At 41.5% G+C, this 15,390-nt stretch overlaps 1 protein-coding gene across 10 annotated transcripts in view; it reads right to left on the bottom strand.

Annotated features, from left to right (window-relative positions):
• LOC121279045 (receptor-type tyrosine-protein phosphatase mu-like) overlaps window positions 1-15,390 on the bottom strand; it is an 873,720-nt gene that overhangs the window by 99,331 nt on the left and 758,999 nt on the right. For all 10 annotated transcript variants that reach the window (XM_041189846.1, XM_041189847.1, XM_041189849.1 and 7 more), the window contains 2 exons: window positions 8,863-8,939; window positions 5,466-5,502 (listed from right to left, as the gene is read on the bottom strand). In XM_041189846.1, the coding sequence (XP_041045780.1) occupies window positions 5,466-5,502; window positions 8,863-8,939 (114 nt within the window). The remainder of the gene's footprint in view (window positions 1-5,465; window positions 5,503-8,862; window positions 8,940-15,390) is intronic.

Here is a 15,390-nt window from a genome sequence, read left to right as displayed (position 1 = left end):
AGGATGACATAGATTGGGACCTGAATATTGAAGGGTAAGTGACATTTAGGCAGGACAGGAAGCTAGGAAAAGGTGGAGGGGTGGCTCTATTAATTAATGATGGCATTAGCACATTAGAGAGGGATACCTAAGTTCAGGAAACCAGGATGTAGAAGCAGTTTAGGTTGAGATAAAGGCAATAAGTCATTTGTGGGAGTGGTGTACAGGCCTCTTAATTGTAACTACACAGTAGGACAGAGTATAAAAGAAGAGATAATGGGAGCTTGCCAGAAAGGTACAGCAATAATCATGGAGGATTTTAATCTACATATAGACTGGAAAAATCACATGGGCAAAGGTAGTGTAGATGAGGAGCTCATAGAATGTTTTCAGGATAGTTTCTTAGAACAGCACATTCTAGAGCCAACCATGGAGCAGGCTATACTAGACCCGGTATTGAGCGATGAGAAGGGGATAATTGATAACCTCCTAGTGAAGTTACCCCTAGGAAGTAGTGATCATAATATGATTGAATTTTACATTCATTTTGAAGGAGAAATGAGTGCGTTCAAGATTAACATTTTAAACTTAAATGAAGGGCAATTATGAAGGCAGAAAAGCAGGGCTAGCTAAAATGAGCTGGCAAATGAGGTTAAGGGATATGTTAATAGAAATTCAGTGGCAGATATTTAAAGGGATATTTCAGAATACACCACATATATACATACCAATGAGAAAGGAAAGTTCCAAGGGGAGGGCCCACCATCCGTGGTTAACTAAAAAAGTTAGACAGTATCAAACTTAAAGAAAAAGCATATAATTATGCAAAGACATGTGGCAGGTCAGAAGGTTGGAAAGAATATAAAGTACAACAAAGATTGACAAAAAGATTAACAAGGAGGGAAAAATTAATGTATGAGAGAAAGGTGGCTAGTAATATAAAAAAACAGATACTAAGAGTTTCTATAGATATTTAAATAAGAAAAGAGTTAACAAAGTGAGCATTGGTCCTATAGAAAGTGCGTCTGGGCAATTGATAATGGAAAGTAGAGATATGGTGGATGAATTAAACAGGTATTTTGCTTCAGTCTTCACTATAGAGGACACAGTTAACATCCCGAAAATAGCTATAAATCAGGAAATGGAAGGGAGGGAGGAACTCAGGAAAATTACAATCACCAGGGAAGTGGTATTGAGCAAATTATTGGGGCTGCAGGCTGACAAATCCCCAGGTCCAGACGGACTTCACCTTAAGATCTTGAAAGAAGTGGCTCATGAGATAGTTTATGCACAAGTTTTAATTTTCCAAAATTTCCTAGATTCGGGGAAGGTTCCATTAGATTGAAAAAGAGCAAATATAACTCCTTAATCTAAAAACGGAGGGAGACAGAAAGCAGGAACCTATAGGCTAGTTAGCCTAACATCTGTCATAGTGAAAATGTTAGAAACCATAATTTAAGATGTTATAACAGGGCACTTAGAAAAATTCAAGGCAATCAGGCAGAATCTACATGGTTTTGTAAAAGGGAAAGCATGTTTAACCAATTTATTTGAAGGAGTCACATGTGCTGTGGATAAAGGGGAACCAGTACTATATACTTAGATTTCCAGAAGGCATTTGATAAAGTGCCACATCAAAGGTTATTGCAGAAAATTAAAGCTCATGGTGTAGGGGGTAACATGGCATGGATAGAAGATTGGTTAGCTAACAGGAAACAGAGAGTTGGCATAAATGAGCCTTTTTCTGGTTGGCAGGAGGTGATGAGTGGTGTGCCACAGGGATCAGTACTGGGGCCTCAACTTTTTACAATTTATATAAATGACTTGGATGAAGGGATTGAAGGAATGGTGGCTAAATTTACTGAGATATGTAGAAAATAAATTGTGAAGAGGATGTGAGGAGGCAAAGTGACATAGAAAGGTTAAGTGAGTGGGCAAAGATCTGGCAAATGGAAAAAATGTGGGCAAATGTGAAATCATTCATTTTAGCAGGAAGAATAAAATAGAAGCTTATTATCTAAATGGTGAGAGAATGAAGGGCTCTGAGACTCAGAGAGATCTGGGTGTCCTAGTGCATGAATCACAAAAGGTTAGTATGCAGGTACAGCAAGTAATTAGGAAAGATATTAGAATGTTATCATTTATTGTGAGGGGAATTGATTACAAAAGTAGGGGGGTTATGCTTCAGTTATACAGGGCAATGGTGAGACACATGTGGAGTATTTTGTACAGTGTTGGTCTCATTTTTAAAGAAAGATGTGAATGCTTTAGAAGCAGGTCGGAGAAGGTTTACTAGGCTAACACCAGGAATGGGTGGGTTGTCTTATGAGGAAAGGTTGGACAAGTTAGGCTTGTATCCACTGTAATTTAGAAGAGTAAGAGGTAAATTAATTGAAACCTTTAAGATCCTTTGGCATCTTGACAGGGTGGATGTGGAGAGGATGTTTCCTCTTGTGGGAGAATCTAGAACCAGGGGATCACTGTTTAAAGATAAGGGATTGCTCATCAAGACAGAGGTGAGGAGAATTTTTTTCTCTCAGACTGTTGTGAGGCTTTGGAACTCTCTTCCTCAAAAGGTGGTGGAAGTAGAATCTTTGAATATTTTTAAGGCAGAGCTAGATAGATTCTTGATAAACAAGCGGGTGAAAGTTTATTGGGGGTAGGCAGGAATGTGGAGTCGAAGTTACATTCAGATCAGCCATGATCTCATTGAATGGAGGAGGAGGCTCAAGGGGCCGAGTGGCCTACTCCTGCTCATAGTTCATATGTTTGTGTTAACTTTGTGAGTTCAGAGTAATTATAGAGTGATGCTCTACTTGATATTCTGTTAGTTTTCCATCTGGTTGTTGAGCCGAACAAAAGTTGTGCATAATATAAGACGGATAATGTCACCAAAGTACTATTATTTTCTGTCCATTTCCCCCACTCTGCATGAATTTGGCTCTGTATCAAACATTATCTCCTACTTGCATCATTTCCCATCTCCATTCCCTTATGACATTCAAGCATTTTTACTAAATTGATAAATAAAGTCTACTCTGTGATTTAATGTGACTTCAAGTATTAAGATCTGTTCAGCTTCCTGAAAAGGCTTTTAGCTTTAATTATATTGTACAGATTTTATTTTGCAGGCAACATTTTAGACTTCATCAAGTATTTTAAAGAACTTATGTAATGCAGCCTTACTAGCCTAGATTTGAATATACCTCACACACACCTCAGCCATCAATTGTCAGAAATGGTGGGAATGGTCAAACATTAATGCCCCTCACCTTCTTCGGCCAAAACTACCAATTACTCCCTCAGTCACGTTCCTCCATCCTATCATCCTCACTTTAAACACCACATATGAGGAGTTCACATCTTTGCTTCTAAGATTGGAGCATTCATTCAGCTGTCTCTGCCACTTCTCCCTGTTCCTTCGGCTCCCAGTATCCAATCACGTTCTGTCTCCCAACCTCTTTTTGCCTTCAACCCTGGGCCCAATTTGAATACACTCAAAGCCCATCCACTCCACAGAATTCAAATCTGCGTCTCTCTCCTTGCCCATCTTCTGTTCTCTCAATCCCCACCCCACACAGCTTCTGGCACTCATGCTAGCTGACACTATCACTGGTTTCCTTCTTTCTGTCATTGCATTTCCTTCCTTTCAAAACTATCATTACGCCATCTTAAATAAAAGGACAGCTGATCAATCTGTCTTCTCCACTACAAAAACAGAATTACCTGGAAAAACTCAGCAGGTCCGGCAGCATCGGCGGAGAAGAAAAGAGCCGACGTTTCGAGTCCTCATGACCCTTCGACAGAACTCTTTTCTTCTCCGCCGATGCTGCCGGACCTGCTGAGTTTTTCCAGGTAATTCTGTTTTTGTTTTGGATTTCCAGCATCCGCAGGTTTTTTGTTTTTGTCTTCTCCACTAATGTCCCATCTCCAACGTCCCTTTCCTCTATCCGATTCTCAGATATGTAATTGGCTTCCATCATAATTTCTCCAGTAACTTGTTCAGTTCCATCCAGACTAGCACTGGATTCGCTCCCTCCCTGGCTACAGTGAGGATGAAGCACATTTCTGCTGCTTGATGCTGCCATCGTCTTACAGTGCTGACAAAAAGGGTAGCTCAAAGTTCAGTGGCAGTGTTTTTTTAAAAAAAGGATGTGTGAGGTCTTTCACACTGATGGATCAAAGTAGCTCCTAAATGGTGAGAAGCTAGGCTCAGCTGAATAGCAGAGAGGTTTAGGAGTCCAAGTACAGATGTCATTAAAAACTAGTGGGCAAAAAAATAATTTAAAAGGCTAATGGCCTAAAGCGACTGGAGTACAAGATGAATGGATAACATGTTAGATACAGTTCTGGTTAACTCAATTAGAGTATTGCATTCAGTTCTGGGCAATCCCCCACCACCCCCCCACCCCCCCCCCCCCCAAACCCCCACACCCACACCCACACACACACACCCCCCGCCACCTCAGAAAAGATGTAACGGGGTTAATGGAAGAGATACAGTACAGATTCATCAGAATGATATCAAGGCTAAAGGAGTTAATTTATGAGGACAGGTTTCATAAATGAAGGCTTCTATTAGCTTGAGTGTAAACAGTTAAGGGGTGAACTAATTCGGGTATTTAAGATGATTAAAAGAGTTGATAGCGTCCAAAGAAAACAAACTATTTTCTTTGGTGAGGTAATTCCAGAACAAGGGGACACAACCTTAAAATTTGAGCTAGGCCATTCATGGCTGATGTCAGGCAGCACACTCCTTCACAAAAAAGGGGTAGTGAAACTCTCTCCCCTGGAACTCTCCTCCCCCAAAATGATGTATGTCAACATAAAATTTCAGTGCTGAGTTTGAAAGATTTTTGTTAGGCAAGGGTTATTGGACATAGGCAATCACAGAGATTTAATGCAAATAACCTAACTGAATGGTGAAACAGGCCCGAGGGGTTGAATGGCCTACTCCAGTTTCTATGTTACCTTTCGGGATACAGAAACATATTTGAAAAGTTAATTTTCCCTGCTTCTTTGGGAGGCGGCAAAGCTGGAACAGCGAGGTAAAGGTTTTATTTTCTTGCTGTGTGCAGGCTGAGTTTTCGGTTCATTTCCTCTTTGGCAGTCTGTATGAATCACCCATAGCCATTAGGAAAAGAGCCAGAGATGGAGGAGAAGACAGTAAACCTGCTACAATCACAACTTTTAAACAAGCCGACATGCCATCAGTTGTTGTCTGTTGCCTCTGGTGCAGTGGAGATGTCCCATAAAGTAAAGGGGATAGGAGTAGAATTCCAGAGCAGAGGGAGGCCAGCCTTTAAAAAAAACCTAACTCACATGAACAGCTTCTGTACTATGAACATAGCACAAGCGAATGCAATGATTTACGAAAAGACAGCATAATGATAAAGCAGGCAAATATGCCTTATACTGACTTTTTAAACTAATATCAACAAATGGTGAAATATATATCACTTAAAGAGGTTTATACACTTCCTTACCTTGTGTGGCGATATAGTGATTTGGTCTGTGGTAGCCCTGAAAAGAGAAAAAAATAGCCTTGAACTCCCTTAGCAACATAATACAGAAATAGAAAATTCCTCTCAACAGTATGTTACTTAACCTGGTTTTTGTGAAGTGGTCTAAAGAGGGTCAAAGAACAGAAACAGTAAACTGCTCGAAGATTGTGATGGTGCATCTTTGCCAAACAAAAATATACATGGCAATTACATCGAATTTCACAGAATTGCATATACAGCTCAGAAATAGGCCATTTGGCCCAACTGGAATTTATGTTCCTCTCAAGGCTCCCCCCATTCTCCTCATCTAACTCTATCAGCATAATTCTCTCTTTCCTTCTCTGACATACTCTTATCTAGCTTCCCCTTAAATGTCTGTTCGCCTCAACCATTCCCCATGGTAGCAAGTTGCACATTCCCACCGCTCTCTGGGTAAAGAATTTTCTGCTGAATTCTCTATTGAATTTCTTGGTGACTATCTTCTATTGATGGCCTCCAGCTTTGCTCTTCCCTACAAGAGGATACACTCTCTCCATGTCCACTCAAAATCTTTCATAATTTGTACTCTTTTCAGCAGGCTGCAAATCGGATACTGTATAAAACACGAACATTATTGGCCTGCAGTTGAGTGAATGGAAATATATGGGGGAGTTGGTAGGCAGGAGGACTATTTGGAGTAATGAAGAATTTTTCAGAGGTAGATTGTTACCAACTATACTGCCTGTACTAAAATTCTGTTTTAAGTGTGACTGTCAGTGTAAGCACCTCCTTTTAAATACAGTTATTAACACAGTTTATTAATTTAAATTAAATAAAGAAAGTTCTGGGGCTTCACAGGGAATTGATCAATATCTGTAAGATGGGTGTGTTCGTCCAGTTCTTATGAGTTCTAATGCCTGATCCCACTCAAAGTGTTAACCTATCTTTCCTTTCTTTCAGATGCTGGTTGACCTGCTGTGCACCTTTCAGACATTTTCTTTCTTGTTAATAAATCTCCATAATTTATTTCTACTCCCTTCTATTTTTCTATTGTTTCTTTTTAATAGAGCAAATATATCAAATTCTGTTTTGATTACATGGTGATGCAGGAGTTTCACAGGTGCCTAACAGATTATATTCCATAGTTTCTAGCATTTCCAGTTAGGGACTTTGGCTTTTCATGATGCTGGTTCTGAATTGTTACGTCTCTTAGCATCTTCCAGTTCGGATGAAAAGTTAGCCATGGTGCTATCCACAGATGCTGCCAGATTGCTGAGTATTTCCAGCATTTTCTGTTTTCATTTCACATTTCCAAATTCCGCAGCATTTTGTTTTTGTAATGGTGCACCAACTGAGAATTTCCAATTGCATGCAGCCTTGAAAACAACTCTGAGTCCTTTAATTCTTTACTGTTTAATAGCTCTTGTGTATTATTTTTTGTAAAAGTCTGAATATATAAGGGCCTTCAGTTCCATGGCAGCCTATTGCAGTCTTGCACACAATAAATTTTGGTAATCATACAACTGCCATCAGAATAACAAGAATGAATGCTTGAAGTCTCACATAATATTGTCTTTGAATTCTTTCCATATGAAACATTAATATTTAAATAAACAACGCTGTATTACAGAGGGCTGAAAATCAATTCCTCTTAAGTGGGTACTGTTACATGTTTAAAATTTGAGGTAAGCATGGGTAAACACTTAGCCAGCTAAATAATTACTTTTCAGAAGACAGGATAGATGTAATGCAGCTTATCCACAGAGGGAAAAAAATTGATGATACTGCCTTTCTTTCTTGATTCATGTTAAAGCCACTGTCTTCGATTCCCACTCCAAACTCCGTTCCCTAGCTACTGACTCCATCCCTCTCCCTGGCAACTGTTTGGAACTTAAACAGATTGTCCGCAGTCTTGGTGTCATATTTGACCCCAAGATGAGGTTCTGGCCACATATTTGTGCCATCACTAAGACTGCCTATTTCCACCTCAGTAACATCGCCCAACTTCACCCCTGTCTCAGCTCATCTGCCGCTGAAACCTTCATTTATGCCTTTCCTACGTCTAAACTTGACTATTCCAACGCAGTCCTGGCTGGTATCTCATATTTTACCTTCTGTAAACTTCAGGTCATCCAAAAATCTGCTGCCTGTGTCTTACCTTGCAACAAATCCTTTTTCCCTATTGCCCTGTGCTCGCTGACCTATGCTGGCTCCCGGTCAAGCAATGTCTTGATTCTCATCCTTGTTTTCAAATCCCTCCATGTCCTCCCTATCTCTGTAACCTCCTCCAACTTCATAACCCTCTGAGATATCAGCGCTCCTCAAATTTTGACCACTTGAGCATCCCCAATCGCTCCATCATTGGCAGATGTGCCTTCAGCCATCTAGACCCTAAGCTCTGGAATTCCCTCTGTCTCTCTACCTTGCTTTCCTCCTTTAAGACCCTATTTAAAACCCATCTCTTTGACCAAGCTTTTGGTAATCTTACCCAATATCTCCTTATGTTGCTCGGTTGCTTGTTTCATAATGCACCTGGTAAGTGCCTTGAGGATGTTTTAGTACACTAAGAGTGCTATAAAAATATAAGTTGTTCTTGTAAAGGTATTTGCTTCTTCAGCTTTATATGTGTGCTCACTAAGTTTGGTTAAGGCTTATCATATAGCTGGTGATTGACATTCTTTCAAATGTTGTTCACTCAGCATCAGCTTCAAGCACTCCTGGGGTAGGTGCAGCATGATTAGATGCAAAATAAGGGACTATCTACTGTGCTCCTACGGTGGCTAAGAATGTGACTATATTTATGAACATTTCAGCATTTCAATGACTGTGTTCTTTTAGAAAGTGCTCTTGATTCCATGAGAAATAGTGGGACTGAAACCTTCACAAATGCATTCATATTCTTACACAAAGCAATCACAGGTATTCTTTGCCACAAGCGCTCAACCACAACACTAAAAGCACCCCCTACAGTATAATATTCAATCCACAGGTCAGACTAAAAAGATGAAAGTATCTGCTCTCTGCCAGTTAGAAGAGAAAATGAATTTGTGACAGTCAGTTCCTAATGGGCACAAACCTACTGAACAAAACTGCCCATAATCAGCATCAAACTGACAGCTTCACTTTTTGAAGCTGTACAATAACTGGTGTGGGAAATGCTAATGCCACGCTGGTATAGTAGGACATGCTGTTCTGAAATTGCCAATTTGTTGGGTAGAGATAAAGGAGCTTTAGTCTGACTCTGCTCTGTGTTCTACCTGACCTGAAAGTATTCGATATCGGCAGCTGGTACAAAAAGTGGAAAAGAGGTCTCTATTCACCAACCCTGACACTTGGCCAACGAAAGAAAAACACAACAGAAGCCACATTCAGGTTTATATTGATTAATTTAGTTACTTACTTCAACATAGTTTGCATTAATGTAATCAGAATTTGAGTCTCCTTCCAATGGTTGCAGTCTGACCCGAGAATGATCATCTGAAAGAAAAACCGATCAACATTGATTATTGATGCTTGGGATTTAAAGGAGGACAGAAAGCTCAATTGTCTGCTTTATGTTCAAACTAAAAGGAGGAGAGGTGGTGGAACATTGAGTTTCCCAAATTTCAGACATTATTACTGGCAGCTCAGACCCAAACAACTGTGGCCTGATCCTAACCTGCCAACCCCTTCCCAGTGAATTCCCCCTCCCCCGCCCCTCTGCACCCCATCCACCACATCCCACGAGCTCCTCCCTTCAACCCACTGATCAGTTACAAACAAAACACATGGCTGGAAATGGAGCCAGAGCCTCTCTCCCCACTGCCTTTTCCTGTGCACAACACATCATTCATAGACCTGCAGGAATCACTGGTTGACAGTCATTGTCACTACTGCTCTCTCAGCCTAGAGAGAGCTGCATACTTCTTTAAGGATCTCTTATGGTCCATCAGCTCTCTCCCCAGAATGGCAGAATGGGGATCTTCCAGAATGTCATAAAGCTATTAATGTACATAATGTTATTGGAAAGTATTTTTCTTTTAAAATAGAGGTTTAGTCTGTGGGTGTGTCTTGATTGGATTAAAGTCAGCTAGTCTGGGTGCTTTGATGTGTGCTAGTTTGAGATGTAAACAGAGAGGTAGAATGCATTTGCATTTTTTGAATAGAGCATTCAAGAAGTGAGGTGATTTCTGACACCTAGCTAGCAGAGACCAAGCCATATGTTTATATTACTAATAAAATTGGTACAATGAAAGGGGTTTTATTGTTAGAGAGGTGGTGTTCAAAGTAGCTGGTGATAAAATGAGAATTTATATTCAATGGGCTGTGCTTGGTATAACAAGACAACCATTTTGTGGGTATAGGGGAGAAGCAATGTGGGATCAAAAGCAGCTGTAAGCCTCCAACTGTCTCCACAGGAACCAAAGTGAAAAGAAGCTCATTTTGAATTCATAAGGTGAAAATGCTTTGGTTGGTGTCTGGAAATGTCTGTGGGTTGTTGTTGCCTTAATGGAGATTAGTTTGGGAATTTGTTAAAAGTTATGATCATACTAATTTGTAGTCATGTGTATATATTTAACTTGTGTAAATTAATAAAATGTTTCATCTCACTTAATATAAAACCTCTCGAGAACTAGTGGTCTGATTCCTGAATTTAAAGTTGCATCTCAAACATAACACTTATAGGTTATGACAGTTGTTTAAAGTTTCCTTCTGGGATTTTCAAAAAATAACTCAGCTTTACCAACTGTTCGGTCATAATACAGAGGAATTCATTTTAACTGGATACAGAACCGAGCATGAGAAAGGAATCAGCAGATTCAGCCAGCTACTCCAGGAGATATCACATAATGCGTTTTCCAGCAGTTACTACAAATTTCACCTTGCCCAGCATGACCAATACATTATCTTCCTAGCACAGGCATGTTGGGCTTAATGACCTCCTTCTATGTTGTACATTTATGAAGTTTTATGGAGCATTGCCTCAGGAGCCCTGCAATACTTTATAGGCCACCATGAATCAATTGCTTTGGATTGTTCCTTCTACCCCTTAACAGCCTCTTGTGGATACATCTGCACCTTGTGGACCAATCTTACCTCCATAAGTAAGCACAGAAGAGGAAGCTTAAAGGCAGCATAGTAACAAGGTCTAAGCAGACAGACAGGGGAGAAGGATGGCAAAGCATATGGGATTCGACCCTGAACAACACTAGTTGCAGCAAACTGCATTAAGACCAGCTCAAAAATCATATATTCCACATGTTACAACAATTACATTCTCCTCGATTTCAACCTTTCACCTCCATTGTCCCAGTGCCAGCAGTTTGGATGAGGCGATAGGTTCTTCCTGTAGGATGCACAATGACTTCATAAGCTGCGTATGTGAATGTACACTCATAAAATGCATGTATTTTTACACCTTAGTATGTAAAGACTTCATAAATGATAAAAGTAAATATGCTACCAATTGTATAACTGCTTCATAATGCCCTCCAAACAAGGGCAATTAGGGATGGGCAATAAATGCTGGCCTAGCCAATGACACCCACATCCCATGAACGAATAAAAACAATATATTTTAGCTTCAAGAAATGCAAATGTAATTTATTGCAAACACAATAAAAAAAAGTACAGAAGAAAAGAGGCCAACAAATTCAAGCTGGTATCACTGCCACTCTGGAATGACACAATCACAAACCACTATGCAGGTATATATTCAGCCCATGAAGCAGCTTCCCAGGGGCTCTCAGCCTGGTTAAAATCATATTCATGACTGCTTGCAATTGAATGGCCTTGGCACATCTTCATAATTCATATTAGTGGAATTTTCTAGCAGCAGTTTGACAATAAAATTAGAATCTAAACAAAATCAAGAGGCATTTTCCTCTTTATTTAACTCTAATTTACATGTTCATTATATTTTCTTAATCAAATCTTGTTGGTTTTGAAATGCATTTTGCCTGCTTGTTAAGGAAGTGCTGACGAACAACTTTTCTCTATTCATTTGGTCATTTAATCACATTTTAAAAAATTCTTTCACGGGATATGGGCATTACTGGCTAGGCCAGCCTTTTTTTTTGCCTGTCCCTAATTGCCCTTCAGAAGGTGGTGGTGAGCTGCCTTCTTGAACCGCTGCAGCCCATGTAGTGTAGGTACACCCACTGTGCTTTTAGGAAGGGAGTTCCAGGATTTTGATCAAGCGACAGTGAAGGAACGGCGATATAGTTGCAATTCAGTATGATGTGTGGCTTGGAGGGGAACATGTAGGTGGTTCCCATGCAGCTGCTGCCCTTGTCCTTCTAGGTGATAGAGGTTGTGGGTTTGGAAGTTGCTGTGGAAGGAGCCTTAGAGAGTTGTTGCAGCCACTGTGCATCGGTGCTGGAGAGAGTGAACATTGAAGGTGGTAGATGGGGTGCCAATCAAGCGGGCTGCTTTGACTTAGATGGTGTCAAGCATCTTGATTGTTGCTGGAGCTGCACTCATTCAGGCAAGTGGAGGGTATTCCATCACATGGCTGACTTGTGCCTTGTTAATGGTACACAGGTTTTGGAGAGTCAGGAGGTGAGTTACATCCTGTAGAATTCCCAGCCGCTGACCTGCTCGTGTAGCCACAGTATTTATATGGATGGTCCAGTTCAGATTCTAGTCAATGGTAACCTCCAGGATGTTGATAATGGGGGATTCAGTGATGGCAATGCCATTGAATGTCAATGGGAGATTGTTGGATTCACTCTTGTTGGAGATGGTCATTGTCTGGCACTTGTGTGGCCTGAATTTTAATTGTCACTTATCATCCCAAACCTGAATGTTGTCCAGGTCTTGCTGCATATGGGCATGGACTGCTTCAGTATCTGAGGAGTCATGAATGGTGCTGAACATTGTACAATCATCAGTGAACATTCCCACTTCTGACCTTATGATGGAGGGAAGGTCATTGATGAAGCAGCGATGGTTGGGCCTAGAACATTACCCTAAGGAACTCCCACAGTGATGCCTGGGGACTGAGCTCATTGACCTCCAATGACCTCAACAATCTCAATATTTTCCTTTGTGTTAGGTATGACTCCAGCCAGCAGAGCTTTCCTCCTGATTCCCATTGACTCCAGTTTTGCTAGGGCTCCTTGATACCACACTCGGTCAAATGCTGCCTTGATGTCAAGGGCAGTCACTCTCACCTCACCTTGGAGGTTCAGTTCTTTTGTTCATGTTTAGACTAACACTGTAATGAGATCAGGGTTTGAATGGCCCAGGCAGGACCCAAACTGAGCACCAGTGAACAGGTTATTTCTGAGTAAGTGCTGCTTGGTAGCACGGTCACTGACCCCTTCTATCACTTTGCTGATGATCAAGTGTAGACTGAAGGGATGGTAATTGGCTGGGTTAGATTGTCCTACTTTTTGTGAACAGGACATATCTGGACAATTTTCCAAATTGTGAGTAGATACCATGGTTGTAGCCCTGCTGGAATGGCTTGGCTAGGGGTGCAGCTAGTTATGGAGCACAAGCCTTCAGCTCTGTTGCCAGAATGTTGTCAGGGCCCATACCCTTTGCAGTATCCAGTTCCTTCAGCCATTACTTGATATCGTGTGGAATGAGTTGAATTCGCTGAAGACTGACATCTGTGATGTTGCGGGCTTGAGGAGGCGCCGAGATGGATCATCCACTCAGCACTTCTGGCTGAAGAAGGTTGCAAATGCTTCAGCCTTGTCCTTTGCACTGTTGTGCTGGGCTCCCTAATCATTGAGGAGGGGATATTTGTGGAGCCTCCTCCTCCAGTGAGTTGTTTAATTGTCCACCACCATTCATGAGTGGATGTAGCAGGACTGCAGAGCTTAGATCTGACCCATTGGTTGTAGGATCTCTTAGCCCTGTCCATCGCATGCTGCTTCTGCTGTTTGTCATGAAAATAGCCCTGTGCTGTAGCTTCACCAGGTTGACCGGTTTTAAGGTATGCCTGTTGCTGCTCCTGGCATGCTCTCCTTTACTCTTCATTGAAATTTAGGCCATTTCATGCTATGTATCTTGCTCCTGGTCTTAGGCTTTTCTGACTCCTATGGGTAATTTTAACTTAACCATCCCAGCAGGAAACATGCTGAGGTTGGTTTATGCGCCACTTGATCATACTTTCTATTGGCATCTGTTGGAGAGTAATACAGGGCCGAGTGTAAAACTGAAGCTCTGACTGATCCTGGGATCAATGAATGAGGAATTTGGGCGTAGTCTATATTGGGTAACCAATTTGATATTGCCAATTTGACACTATTTACACTACCTCAGCCACAAGACAAAATGCAGAGGAGGTAATTTATTTATATACATATATATTATAAATGTATATGGTATATATATATATATATATAATGTATATATCAGATAAGATAACCCACTGATATGGGGAAATGTGGCATGTTCTTTATTTTGTATCATTATATACAAGAAATGTTACTGATTTAACCAATTGTATATGATCACAACAGTTACTCAGCACCAAATCAAGACAAAAATTGCCTCATTTAGCTTCCTTGGTGGAATCTTATGCCTTTCGAAAAATTTCAGGGGTTAGGACCATTTCTTGGTCCTAACACCACACAGGTCACAAGTTCATCCTCTGGTGTGATCTTACAGGGGCACAATTAATTAACAGGCCACCTCTGCAGTTACCGCCCTGAGGGCTTCCCGAGACCCCAAGCTATAGATGGCCAGCAGCCCAACTGGGGGACGTGGGCGGTGCTGTTCAATAGGGGAGTGTGAGGGTGGCTTAAAACGGAGGCACTTTCAGAACAGTTCAGGAAAGAGAAAAATGAAGAATGACCACAGCTGTCAGATCACCATTGTGGAGGGGGATACCCCACAGTTCAGTGACAAGGGAGACACCGACAGGGTCCTCAGGCACCGCCAGGAATCTGCCTCCAGGTACCTGCTGGGTTTTGGCCTTGGAAGTGGTTGGAGAGCATGGGGCAGTGGAGTGGGGGGGGGGGGGGGGGGGGGGGGGGGGGGGGGGGGGGGTGGTATGGGGGTCGCTGAGTGACCTCTGACGTCGGGAAGAGTGCAGCAACTATAGCTGCTGGGTGGGTAGCCAGTTGCTGGTTTGAACCCGCTTCCAGCAACATCACTCTGAGAACCCACCAGGAAGATGTGTTGTTTTCACATGTTGCTTCTGGTCCTACCCCCAGATCTGTCTCTGTGGGACTGGGAGCTCTCTATCCACAGTCATGTACCACATCTACTAACTCTGACTGCATGTTACTTGAATGGTCCCAAGTTTGTTTATTTTTATGTTTAAGTTTATGTTTGATTGATTGAAGCTGACCATCACAGTAATTTTTCTCTTTTCGTATATTCTTCCTAATTCTTCATGGATCAAACTATTCTCCTTCTTATTCCAACCTAGATGACCTACAGCATAACCCTAGGGTTAGCCTGGTTTTTTTTACAGAGGTACCTAACTTGAATAGCTCATTTTGCGGCTTCTACCTGCCACATGAGCAACTTCATTTACCTTCAAGGTGCCGCTGACATACATTGCATCCTTTTCTGTTCTATCTGTTCTAAACATGCTATTGTCCCAAATGTTTATTCAGTTCCATTTTCAGCCCTTGATCGTAGCTGGGCGATGCTTGGGTGTTGCATTTGGCATTAACATACTCGGGCTAGATTGAGGATTCCTTCTCCTGGTTACTATCCAGTGACTGCTGCTGGAATGTGAGTGAGAACATTGAATGAGAACAGAATTGGACTTAATGTCAGTCAAACTGTCTGGCTTCATTTGTCAGGCCCATGAAAGAAGAACCAGTTAGTGAAGGAACCAGACATGGGCCAGCATCCATAGAGCTGCAACCCCAAAGGGTTCTGCAATTGCTCACTCCTGGCATTTTCATGCTGAGCCATTAGAGACGCGACACTGTCACTAGCTCCTACTTTAATCAGGAGACAATGCTGATACTGTACA

The sequence above is a fragment of the Carcharodon carcharias genome, chromosome 6 (genome assembly GCF_017639515.1).
Source record: "Carcharodon carcharias isolate sCarCar2 chromosome 6, sCarCar2.pri, whole genome shotgun sequence".
Lineage (NCBI taxonomy): Eukaryota > Metazoa > Chordata > Chondrichthyes > Lamniformes > Lamnidae > Carcharodon > Carcharodon carcharias.
The sequence above is the reverse complement of the archived record's forward strand: the minus strand, read 5'-3'. Positions and strand labels throughout refer to the sequence as shown.